This window comes from Tetranychus urticae, chromosome 2 (genome assembly GCF_039701765.1).
Source record: "Tetranychus urticae isolate SD_2017Ah chromosome 2, NJAU_TeUrti_SD_1.0, whole genome shotgun sequence".
NCBI lineage: Eukaryota > Metazoa > Arthropoda > Arachnida > Trombidiformes > Tetranychidae > Tetranychus > Tetranychus urticae.
This window is the reverse complement of record NC_142959.1, coordinates 28,147,350-28,159,191: the sequence shown is the minus strand read 5'-3', so window position 1 is coordinate 28,159,191 and position 11,842 is coordinate 28,147,350. Positions and strand designations below refer to the sequence as shown.

At 32.6% G+C, this 11,842-nt stretch overlaps 2 protein-coding genes across 7 annotated transcripts; one reads left to right on the top strand and one right to left on the bottom strand.

Annotated features, from left to right (window-relative positions):
• The first annotated feature begins 166 nt into the window (after positions 1 to 166).
• On the top strand, positions 167 to 3,411 carry LOC107360859 (transmembrane protein 62). Its single transcript, XM_015927583.3, has 8 exons — positions 167 to 453; positions 535 to 784; positions 952 to 1,706; positions 1,791 to 1,901; positions 1,975 to 2,056; positions 2,357 to 2,583; positions 2,668 to 2,820; positions 2,902 to 3,411. Exons 1-8 carry the CDS (start codon positions 262 to 264, stop codon positions 3,091 to 3,093), a joined length of 1,962 nt encoding a protein of 653 aa, XP_015783069.1. The 5' UTR covers positions 167 to 261; the 3' UTR covers positions 3,094 to 3,411.
• A 301-nt stretch (positions 3,412 to 3,712) lies between these two features.
• On the bottom strand, positions 3,713 to 11,665 carry LOC107360628 (uncharacterized). 6 transcript variants are annotated; one of them, XM_015927323.3, is made up of 5 exons: positions 11,185 to 11,598; positions 7,588 to 7,700; positions 7,259 to 7,502; positions 4,395 to 7,169; positions 3,713 to 4,327 (listed from the first exon to the last, which is right to left on the bottom strand). In XM_015927323.3, the coding sequence occupies exons 1-5, from the start codon at positions 11,327 to 11,329 to the stop codon at positions 4,299 to 4,301; spliced, it is 3,306 nt and encodes a 1,101-aa protein (XP_015782809.1). In that variant the 5' UTR covers positions 11,330 to 11,598; the 3' UTR covers positions 3,713 to 4,298. The 6 variants fall into 6 exon arrangements, with proteins under 6 accessions (XP_015782809.1, XP_025016176.1, XP_089124609.1 ...); XM_025160408.2 differs by having other exon boundaries at positions 3,713 to 4,346; positions 11,185 to 11,562; XM_089268483.1 differs by lacking the exon at positions 11,185 to 11,598 and adding an exon at positions 10,324 to 11,000.
• Positions 11,666 to 11,842: the final 177 nt, after the last annotated feature.

Sequence of the window (11,842 nt, the reverse complement as noted above, 5' to 3'; positions counted from 1 at the left end):
TTTTATACATAAACTTGGAATTCAATTGTGCTGTTAGCCGGTTATTTTCCCTTGTCAGGTTCAAGTTTGGTAAAATTTTAAGATAGATGGCAGTAATGATTGAAAATCATATGTCAGAAATAAAGTTTGTTTATTTATAAATTGTGCTTTTCCCTCACATTTTAATTGTAAATTCCTCTAAACTTCGTTCATTTATCTGTTCTTTTTAGTTATGTCACCTTACACCTTTCAAAAATTGAGGGTTCGAAGAAAAAACTGAGCATGTTGACAACTACATTCTTCATCATTACGGTTGTCATTGTTGGCTCTATGATTTCTTTCATAATTCATTTTAGTGTTATCGACGAAAAAAATTATTATGGTGAAATTTACAATCCACCTGAAATTATTGACCCTAGTTTGGACTCTGTGATAATTGGAGATAAACCAGATCATCTTATGTGGTTTATGCAGGTAAGTCTTTATATACATGCAATTGAATATTCATTTTTCTTATTTTGATAACTTTATTCTAGCACCCATTTTTTCTTGTAGATAAGTGATATTCATCTCAGTGCTGTTTTCGACAAGAAGCTGATTCCTGATTTTCGTAGATTTTGCAATATTGTAGTTGATTCCGTTCGTCCCTCTGTTGTTCTTGCCACTGGTGATTTAACCGATTCAAGATCTGTAGCTCCAGTCGGTTCTGATCGATTTGAAGAAGAATGGAAATGGTATGCTGATGCCCTAAACACAAGTCGAGTCACTGAAAAAACTATATGGCTCGATATGAGAGGAAATCATGGTAATTTCATTATTATTAAATCTTTATCCTTCATAGAAAAGGTGTATTCAATTGTAAAATGTTTGTTAATGATGTTACAAAACGAAGTAGTGACATCTCCTCTGATTCTTATGGATTATTGTTCATTGAATTTTTAACTCTCTGGATCTTCTCCTTTTGAATAATAGATGCTTTCAACGTACATTCGTGGGATTCGCCAAACAACTCTTATCGAAAATATACTCACAGAGGTAATCAAAGTGCTGGACATTATGTATACACTGTTACCCAGGGCTCAGATAAATACAATTTTCTTGGTATTGATGCTTGCCCTCAACCTTCACCGGAGAGACCATTTAATTTCATTGGTTACTTGAAAAAGAGCGATTTGAGTAGAATCAAAGATCTTGTAAGCAAGGCTCCTAAATCTAATATGACAATCTTCTTCGCTCATTATCCTACATCTTCCATCATTGAAGAATCTCCTTACTTGAGAAACATTATAACTGGTCCATATTTGTGTGGCCATTTCCATACCTTAGGTGGGTTAAAAAAGATGTATGCAACACAATCAACTGGGTATCTTGAAATTGAAGTTGCTGATTGGAAAGATGAAAGAATGTTTCGTGTTGCTTCCGTTGATCACGGTTTATTCAACTTCGTCGATGTCAAGTTAGAACAATGGCCCATTATTTTGGTAACAAACCCAAAAGCAGCTATAGCTCAAATGCCACGGTATGAGCCGCTCCATCGCATATCAAACTCTACACATATCAGAGTTCTCGCTTTTTCACCCAGTCCAATTGACTCAGTGTCAGTAAGAGTCGATAATGAACCATGGAGTATTATGAATAGAGCTCCAAAAACTCACCCACTCTTCACATATCCTTGGAATCCCGAAAAATACTCAGCTGGGTTACACAAAATTGAAGTTCTAGCTTCTGTAAGTTTATTCAATTTTGGTTAAAATTCAATTAAGGCGATGTTTTCATATCCATGGATTCATGGCTAATTTTTTTATTAATAGGATGAAAATGGTAATGAAAACACGGAAACTGTTGAATTCTCAATTGATGGAACTAAACCTGAGTATCCTTTTGGTGCGCGGTTTATTCTCCGTTTCTCTACTCGTTCAGTCGTAAGTTAAATGTTTGTTTATTGAATTTCGAAGATTTTATTTCACTAATTTCAATATTTTAATGACTCTCTAGCTTCAATGTCTGTTCACGTTTATAATATTTATCGCAATATTCCCAGTCATTGCAATGAGGTTACTATTTTTGATTGAAAAAGGTGAGTTAGAACTATGATAAACCTTTTATGGATTCAATCGTGTAAAAATCGATTTTGTGATTATCCTTTTCTTTAAGAACCTCAAGCTTCCTTGATTCAGCAAAATCAATGATGTCGTTTTGATTTGCCTAAGCTTGATATAATTCATTTTTATTGATTCTCTTTAAAAGCATACTTTTCAAGTCGGGCTAAAAGATTTTGATCTAACCAAGCTGATCAAATATTTAGAATCCAGCTTCGGTGTAATCAGAGCAAGTCAGATAATCTTTCTATTTCTAACAAAATGTCTATTTATTGCAGGACCACTCATCCAATCAAGAGCAAGATCAAGCTTGATTTACAGAATTTACTTCAAATTCCTGATATTTGCGGTATATGACAATTTTTTCATTGCGATGATGATCCTAACTCTGTATACCATGATTGGTCCTTGGTTTATTGGCGATCTACTTGAATTTGGGTGGGGAATGTACATCAATGGTCATTGGATTCCTATAGGTTTACCATACCTTTTTGCAAGTATCAATGTAAGATAGATTCAGAACAAGCATTTAAGATTAACTTGAATATAAAGAAAAACCAAAACTAACCCTTTGCCTTCTTTTACACAGATGATACTCTTCCATATACCTTTACTTTCATGTTTAGCTCACATTCTTCACAAAAGATTTCTCGAGGTTACATCTACAAGTAAATCAATTGATTCATCTTGGCCTTACTTGAAACCAAGACATATCATCTTCGTCCTTTTGTTGATCTGTAATGTAAGTTTAGTTTTATCAGGATATTAGCTACATGTACTGACTCTTGAGCTAATCTAAAATTATATTTCTATCTCAATTTAGGTACTTTTCAACTTCTCAATTTGTATGGCTCATGGTTTCAAGTCATTGCTTTTTGTATTTGAACGATTTTGGTCGATAGTTATCTATCTCTATGTTTGGTGGACTACATTTTCTCTCACCTCAAGTGACTTTAAAATATTTATCAAGATTACACGAGATAGAAGTGCTGTTATAGAGAGAAAAGAGCAATAATTAATGGAGTGGACAATGTATTTCAATGAGTTGTCAAATGGACTCCAATTTGACGAGATAATACTTACCAAGAGTTTTTACCAAGCGGCCTTTTGACTCTATAATTATCAAAGATACGCAAATCAACGAGTGAAATTGTTTCACCACTAGAATATTTATTTTTAATTCATTCACTGATCACAGCTCCACTGAGTTGAGTCTAGTCTTTTGTACCTGATTGTGTATTTTATTTAAGAAATGCAATTTGTTTTGTTTTGGATTGGATTTTAAATTAAGTTAAGAAATAAAGATTTTATATCATTAGTATAATAATTAAAAGGAAGATAAAATTTATTATGAAATTGAATGCTTCTTAATCAGCGAAATGATCTCAGACCAAAACAATAAATCATCTTTACTTACGTTAGCAATAACTAATTTTCAAATTTCACAAAATTCTGAATTCATTTTTGTATTCTACCCTCTTCACTCTCTACTAAGTTTTTGGATTCATTATATTACACGTATTTAAGTACAACAGTATTTAAATATTAATGATTTTGATTATAAATAGTATTAAGATCCAAAAGAGTTACAAAATTTTATTAGTCAAAATCCATTTGAATCAATGAATGAAAAGTAAAGGATGAAACTAAAAATTTAATGTATGAGAGTAAGTATAGTCATAATTGTTTACACAATATTTGATAATCTACACAAAATTAAATTCATGATAATATATTTATATTAGTTTTTTAAATTGTTAGTTTCTTGATTTTGTGTAAAATGTATTTCATGTTGGAGCTTTTTTCCTTTTGGCTTCCTTTTCAGCACTTGTGAATGGCATCAAATTGAAAGGTGCAACTTTGACTGATTTAAAATAAAATTAATTAAATAAAATTGATTGTTTTATTGAACAGCTCGACCTTTTTTCCCTTTTCTTCTTTTACGACCAAATGGGTTAGGACTTTTAGATCTGGCTTCTCTATCGACTATCCTCAATAGTCGATTCTCATCTTCTGGATTGGAATCTTCAGTTTTATCATCTGACTCTTCAGTAGGTGTTGACTCGGTTGAAGATGTTGGGAGTTCGGAAGCACCACTTGATTCAACTATTTCAGGCTGATTTATAATGACCACTGATTGAGTTGAAGATGAGCTTTCATCGAGGTTCAATCCTGTAGATGGTTCCGAATGAAGATTGCTTTCAGATTCTTTGGTTTGTTTTAAGCTTGTTGAATCATCTTGAATAGTTCTAGATTGTGATTGAGAGTCTAATGAATCAAAAGAGTTGCTTTCAACCTTTGTAACAATTAAATTACCTTTATCATCTTTTGCTGCGTTTGAATTTTCATCTGGTTTTTCTTGAACAGCTTCGGCAGTAGTTACAGTTGTCTGAACATTGATTGTGACAGGAGTTTGGGAAATACTTTTCTGGTCAATAAATTCTGTTTTATTTGAACACTCTTCAGATTCATTTTCTATGTCTATTTTTGGTGCAGAAGATTCCTCGGCTTTTGATTCCGCTTTTAAAGTTTCCTCACTTCCTATCGATAAATCTCGATTGGTCTTTTCTTCAATTTCTAAAGGCTTCAAATCAGTTTCTGGATTAATTTTATCCACAGAAGATACTTCTTGAGATCTTACATTTTCCTGACTTACATCTTCTTTTGAATGTTCATCTGGTACAATGGCACTAATTTTGTCTGACTTTTCTAATTGATCATCAGATGATGAACTAGGTTCTTTAAGGCAGCTTTCCATATTTGTTGAAACTATCTGCTCATTTAATGATTCATTAATTGGTTGGATGATTGTCTCATTAGTAGCAATATCATTATTTTCAAGTTGCTCTTTACTAAGATCTTTATCAGACGAATCCTTGAAATTCTCAGATAGTTGGACATGTGTCTCACTTGATGTCTCCGTTGGTTTAACACTTGTAGAGATTTGATCATTAGTTGAATTTGCCGATGTTAAACTCGAATGCTCTTCAACTACTAGATGGGAAGAAACTGAATCATTAGAGATCGACGTATTTACTTTCTCATTACTAAGCTGGTCACTCTCATTATTTGCTTTTGAAACTGGTGAACTTTGATTATCATTTCCAACAGCTGACTTCGTGCTGATTGTCTCTTCGATATTTTTATTTTCGTCTTCATCATCACTTTCATCAAGGTTAACGAGAATGTCATCTTTCATCTCAGTAAAACTTTCAGAAGCATCAGTCTTAAAAGAGAAACCACTTTGATCATGAAGCGACAAGTCTTTGTCTTTTTCTTGTTGTTGGTTGGATGATTCAGAAACATTTAACCCCTTCTCTGCGATTATGTCATATAAAGTGTCACTTCTATCAATTGAATCATCGTCCAAGATTAGAATATCAGAGCCAAAAGAATCTTCTTTTAACAATCTCTGGTTTTTTTGTGGTTCATTTTGCAAATCTTCATTTTCTTCAGCTTTAATATCTTTTTCTTCTGCAAGTTTTGATTCCATGGTATCAGAAGATGTTTCTTTTACTATATCATTTGATGGCTCATTTGGCTTAGAAATATCTGAAGTAACTGTTGTAGTTGGTGGCTCTACACTTTGTGGAGATGGAAGTTCAGTGTCTACTAGAATTTTTTCACTTTCCTGAACAGATTGAGGTTCATTTGATGTAATCGGTTGAGGTAATGAATCAGTTTCTTTTTTGGAAAGTATATCGCAAGTTGGAATTTGATCAACTTTAGAGTCAGTTGTTTCTTCACTCTTTGTCACAAACTGATTAACAACTTCTTCAGTTTCCATTGAAATGGGGGAATCCAGTTTGAGTTCATTTTTGGGTTGATTATTTTCATTTGAATCTGATTGAATCTCATGCAAAATATTAGATTTCACATGGAGGTTTTCACTTAAACCAATTTTAGAGTCTGAAGTGAGTTCTGGGAGAGGAGAAGCATTCAATTTACCAGCAACCTCAACCATAACTACAGCATCAGTTTCTTGTTTAGCTTCTTCTGACTCTAATTTTGGTGATGCATCAACTTTGTCTTCATTAGAGACAAACACGACAGGTTCATTTGCAATCGATTCAACATTGTTTCCATTAGAAGAGGGATCGAGAATTTCAGACTCTTTCAAGTCAGAGGCGACAATATTTGGAACTGGATCATTGACTTGCATTAATTTTGAGCTTTGAGTGCAAACAACACTTTCAATGTTTGTACTCGAAAGATTATCATTCTTCAAGTTATTGGTCAAAGATTTATCATCTGATTGCGGTGAATTAGTATTAATTAGTGAATCTTGAGGCTGTTTATCTTCAATATCGCTTGACTTTGATAGGGACTCGGTCGTAACTTTCTGAGTTGAATCATTCTCAACTTGTGATGGCTCGACCAAAGAAGAATTGCTTTTAATGCTTGAATTTAAATCGATATCAGTTGAATTTGAACTTGACGATGATTCATCTTCTGTTTTACCAGGTGTTTTCAGTAATTCTTTCGATAAGGCCTCTTCTAGCTGATCCAAAACTAGAATAGATTCTCTCTCAGGATCTTGAGCTGAGGTTGAAACTCTCTCTCTAAGATTAACCTTTCCTTCTTTATCAGCAAATTCATCCAATTCAGAACCTTTATCATCCGTTTTATCTCTAGATCTCATTGGCGATGCTTCACGTGAAATAGTTTTTCGAACTTGATAACCTCTGAAAGCAGCTTGAATTTTCGTTGCTGCTTCTTCAGGCGCAGAAGATTCACTCAAATCTGTCTCAATAGATGGAATTTGCAAAAGTTTTAAGTCATTTGAATTTCCTTCAGCTCCATTACTTTCATTGCTCCTAACAGTGATACTTTGATCATCATTTGAAATGTTTACTTTTTGATCATCCAGTTGACGAGAATTAGTTTCCCTATCTTCAGCCGGTCTCTTGTCATAAGGCTCAGCAGCTTGACTGACTTGCTTCTCTAGTTCAATCAATTTTTCCGCAATTCTTTTCCCTTGATTAGCTGTTTGATTAGCTTCATCTAGAGGAAGTTCCTTGGGAGTATCAGAGAAACTCGGTGGTGGGGCAAGTATTCCAGATGATGCCTCATTAGTCGATTCGGTTTGCTCTACAGAAATTTAATACAATTACATAAGAAATTAGAAAAATAATAAATTAACACAAATTCATGTTTTGCCATTATTTCCATGTCTATACCTTGATTTACTTGACTCGAAGGTTTTTCAATTGATCTTTCTGGTGTAGCTCTGTACTGTTTCCGTGTTAAGTAACCTCTGACATTTGCTTGAATTTTAATCACTGCTTCTTCAACCTCTGGACTTAATAGATCGGTTTCAATCTCAAAAGGACCAGGAGCTTCCTCAGCTTTCTTTCTTTCCTCTTCTTCATTAGCATTGGCATCAGAGACGGTTGTTTCCAGGACAGTTTTGTATATAAAAGACTGTTAAAAGTAAAAAATAAACAGAATATAAATTTTGACGAAAACTGTGCTTATGATAATGTTAATTCCTTGAAGATTAACTTACTTGATTGGGAAGCGGATGCTCATTTTTTACAGCAGATTTATTTGATTGTTGCCCAGATTGTTTTTTGGAAGCTTTCTTTCCTTGGTGTTGAGTCGAATCTTTATTCTCAGATGCTGTACAGAATTAGAAGGAAAAAAAATGATTAGAGCTTTAATTGTTGTTCAAGTTATGTTGCTGATTAAGTGAGTAAGGATACAAAATTAAAATTGGGTTGACATCAGTTGACAGATTGTTTGTTTTAAAAAAAGATATTCCTAAAAAGAGATAAAGAAATATCAAGTTGACTATGAAGATGAATCTAAAGATGACTACGAAGATAACTGTAGAAATGACTGATTACGAATATGAAGATGAAGAGTTGATATAACCGAAAGCATGAAGGTGATCAGAATAGATTAGGATGAGATGAAAAATCATCATTTGAAGGTTGAAAGGGAAAAGCGACTGTTTAATCTTGATTGGCAAGCTTGACAACCTACTAACAAATTTGTTTTTACAGGTTACATCAACGATGATTTGGGCACTATTAAACAACAATCATTATCAAATTGGTAGAAAGCAAATTAATTGATTCAGGTTGATTGATTTTCATGATGAAATTTAAAGTGAACACAAGAAAGGACAAATTGATTAATGCAAGGATGAAAAATGTAACCAAACCCAACAATAACAATCCTACATTTATTTATCTTGAAAATAATCAATTTAAATCACACCTTGGCATCTGAAATGAAATATTGCTCAAACTTGGTTGATATAAAATTGTCAATCGAAAGTTAAAGTGAACAAATTAAATATAAACTCGACCTTTTGGTGAATAATTTTGGTCTATTTCAAAAGCTTTGATTGTTTGATTACTTGAATAATAGATTTTAATACAAGGAAAGTTTAAACAGTTTCCAATGAAATTTTAACCTCTGCACACAATTTATCGTTGAACAGTTGCCAAAAAATATGAGAAACAGTAAACTCTATTGGAGATTTTTTGTTCATCCTTCTTTTTTCCTGGAATCATTAGTATTAGTTGAAAACCAAACTATATTGTTGTTGGTTGATAACAATTTACTGTTAGTAACATCTAAATTGGTGATCAAACCAAGAAATTTAACTCTAAAATTAACACAATTAACTAATTTAAATCAGTCAGCTTACATTTGGGCTAATCTTACAACTATACAATGGGTAAGTCTGGTTCATCCCTTCTTGGATTGAAACATGCTGATTAATGACTGTTCCTGGTGAAGGAACAAATGAAATGTTTATCAAAATATTAGTCACAACTAAAGTATACAAAGGCATTATTAATGAAATTGTTTGCTCTCAAATTATTGCTTTATAATTGTTAACCAAAATCAAAACATTAGCATCAATTGAAAGCCAACAAAAGCTTGTTGGCCTTAAATTTTGTAAAACAACACTACTTGATGGTTAAATATTGTTATATTGCTTTAATGATTAAATTATTATTATTACCAACTCGTGATTAATAATAATGTAATATACACTATTGGTAATTGATGAGCTTGGTGTTGGTGATAATCATAAATTAAAATTGTTGTCATGGTAAAATGAAAATTCAAATATGGCACCATTTTTGGGTTTAGATATCTTTTGTGGCTTTTCATACATTTACAGCTCACCATTGTTTGCAAATTAAAATATGTAAAGTGTCAAGATGTTGGTTAACAATCTTGATTTAATGTTTATTTTGTGCCCGTGTTTGCCTAAGTGTATTAGAGTTAACCTTATCAATAAGTAATCAAGGAAACCTTGATTAAGATCTTTATAACTATTGAGTGAAGCTGTTTTGTTACATTAAAACAAAAATGTGGCCTAGACAACACTATCAACATGCTGTGATACAATGTATTACTGATTGGTTAATTTGGTAACATCTTTTGCTTTTCGTATTTTTTGAAGACGTTGAAGGACAACCAGAAGAAACGGTTATTGTAAGTTGCAGTTAAAGGTTAGCAAAAATAGTTAACTGAGCGTAAGATGTTTGTTAACTAATCATGTCAAGGATTAAAGATGTGTGATCAAAGTTCATATTGAAAAGTGAATCATAAAAGCTAACCGGTCGACTGGTAAAGGCATGGAATAATGTGTTGAAGATGATAATTTTTCTGTTAAAATTTGTTGCAAAGAGGGAAAAAGGAAAGTCTAAAAATATCTTGAAGCAACATTTTTCTTCCAAATCTGGCTTGTTCATCCATTATTTTAACTTGATTTTGTATCAACATTGGTCAACATTGATTTATGGCTAGAGAAAAAAATGACTCAATCATAGGGTTTGCTATAGCAGATACTTGTACATATATGGGGATAATTCAGAGATGAGATAATCAAGTTATGACCAATCCTGTGTGTGTTCAAGGTATTCTTGAAGATGATGATTACAAGTGTGTTTACTAATCAAGACTAAATTGAAGGCCTTTGATTGCCATCGCAGTTGTAAATTGAATGATACATAAAAAAGGATGAAGAAGGCAAGACGAAGAGGAGAAAACAATTGCTAGTTAAAAGCAGGTTAGGTTAGGAAAGAACAATTTCTCGGTTGTCAAGTTGAATGAGAAAAATGATAAAACCTAAAAGTTACTTGAATAGTTCAGAGTGATTTGGTGGAAACTGATTACAAATAGCAATAAAACAGATTAACCATGGAAAGACACAAGTCGAATCAACTTGTAAATAGAAATAGTAAATTTAGGAGTAATAAGCATTCAATTTACTTACGCTCAGCCACCTTATAAGACTGGTTAAATTTGAAAAATGAAAAAATACAGCCCATGGTTTTTGGTTAATTTGGGCAACAATTATCACAGATTGGTAGCGGTTCTATGGGCACAATGATTGAACAATTGACACAAAAATCAACATAAACAAGGTAGAGTTAACTGTTGACTGGAAAGGCTGTCTTGGCAGAAATGTTGGATAAAAAAAGCTAAACAGTTGATTTTGTAGACAAACGATTATCACCAAGAAACGACTTATTAAAAGCTAAAGCAGGATTAACTGAGTCACTTTGAATATTCATAAGACACTAAATAAGACAAACAAATGTTTATAAAATGATGGTAATCCTGGTAATTAGAGGTCCATTAATAGAAAATAACTTTCATTTAACTTGAACGGTTTAGATGCAATACGAGCGAGGCAATGTTTTTGAGTGAGTTACAGGAAAGATAGAAAGTAAAATGGAGAAAAAGGGAAAAAGAAAGAAAACAGTTGTGATGAAGATGAGTGAATTGATTTATCAGCGCTATTGGAAGATTGTACAATTTAACAACTTGGTGTTGACTTGATTAAGGGCATTGTTGAGCTAATAGTTAACATACAAACAAATATAACAAGAAAGTAACCAAGAAAACAAATGAATAGAGTCAAATAAATATGGTATTCTGGTTATAGACAATGGTTTACCCAATGATTGCGAAGGAGTCAAAGTGAATAAAGATAAAGTAAATGACGATTACTTTCTTAAACATCAGAGTTGAATAGTCATCCAGATCAACTGAGATTCAGTATTTTCTCACAGACATTCAATTGTTTTCGATGAGACACTAAATTAAATATAAATACAAGTTAAATAATTACCTGGATCGTTTTCGGAAATTGAAGGTGGCGAGGGCAAAGGTAATCTAACTGGTGGAGCTGTAATAGCTAATGGTGGTTGGTTGTTATTGTTATTGCTTTGATTATTTGATCGATTAGGCCAAAGTTTGGATAAAATGGCTCCCATGATTTTTCAATTTAATGGTTTCACACAATATTTTCAGGTTAAAAGCAACACTTGTTTCACTGAATACAAAATCTTTGTCAAATCTTTCTCGACCAAAGTCTTTCACTTGACTTATTGTCCGATTCAACGGCTAAGTGGCTATGTTGATTGGTTAAGTACACAATTATTTATAAGCTCAAGTATTTACAGTGAAAGTTGACCTTTAAAATTTAATCACAATGTTGCTGTTATCTGTGAGAAATAAGTTGACAGTGATATTTGTCTCCATTAACTTTCTGGAACTCCATGTAAATTGAAATTGTTTCATCATTTCTGTGCTTTATTTTTTGTTCATTTTCTCCCTCATCTTCATCTCCTCAGTCTCTCTGCACTTCTGGCCCATAATCAAAGTTAAAATTAGTCGATGCTTAAACCAGAAGAATCTTAAGAGCAGAAACATTACTGTAAAATAAGGTTTGGGTACAACAATCCTGGTTCTTCAAACCTGTATTGATCAAATTGTTTTGAATAAAA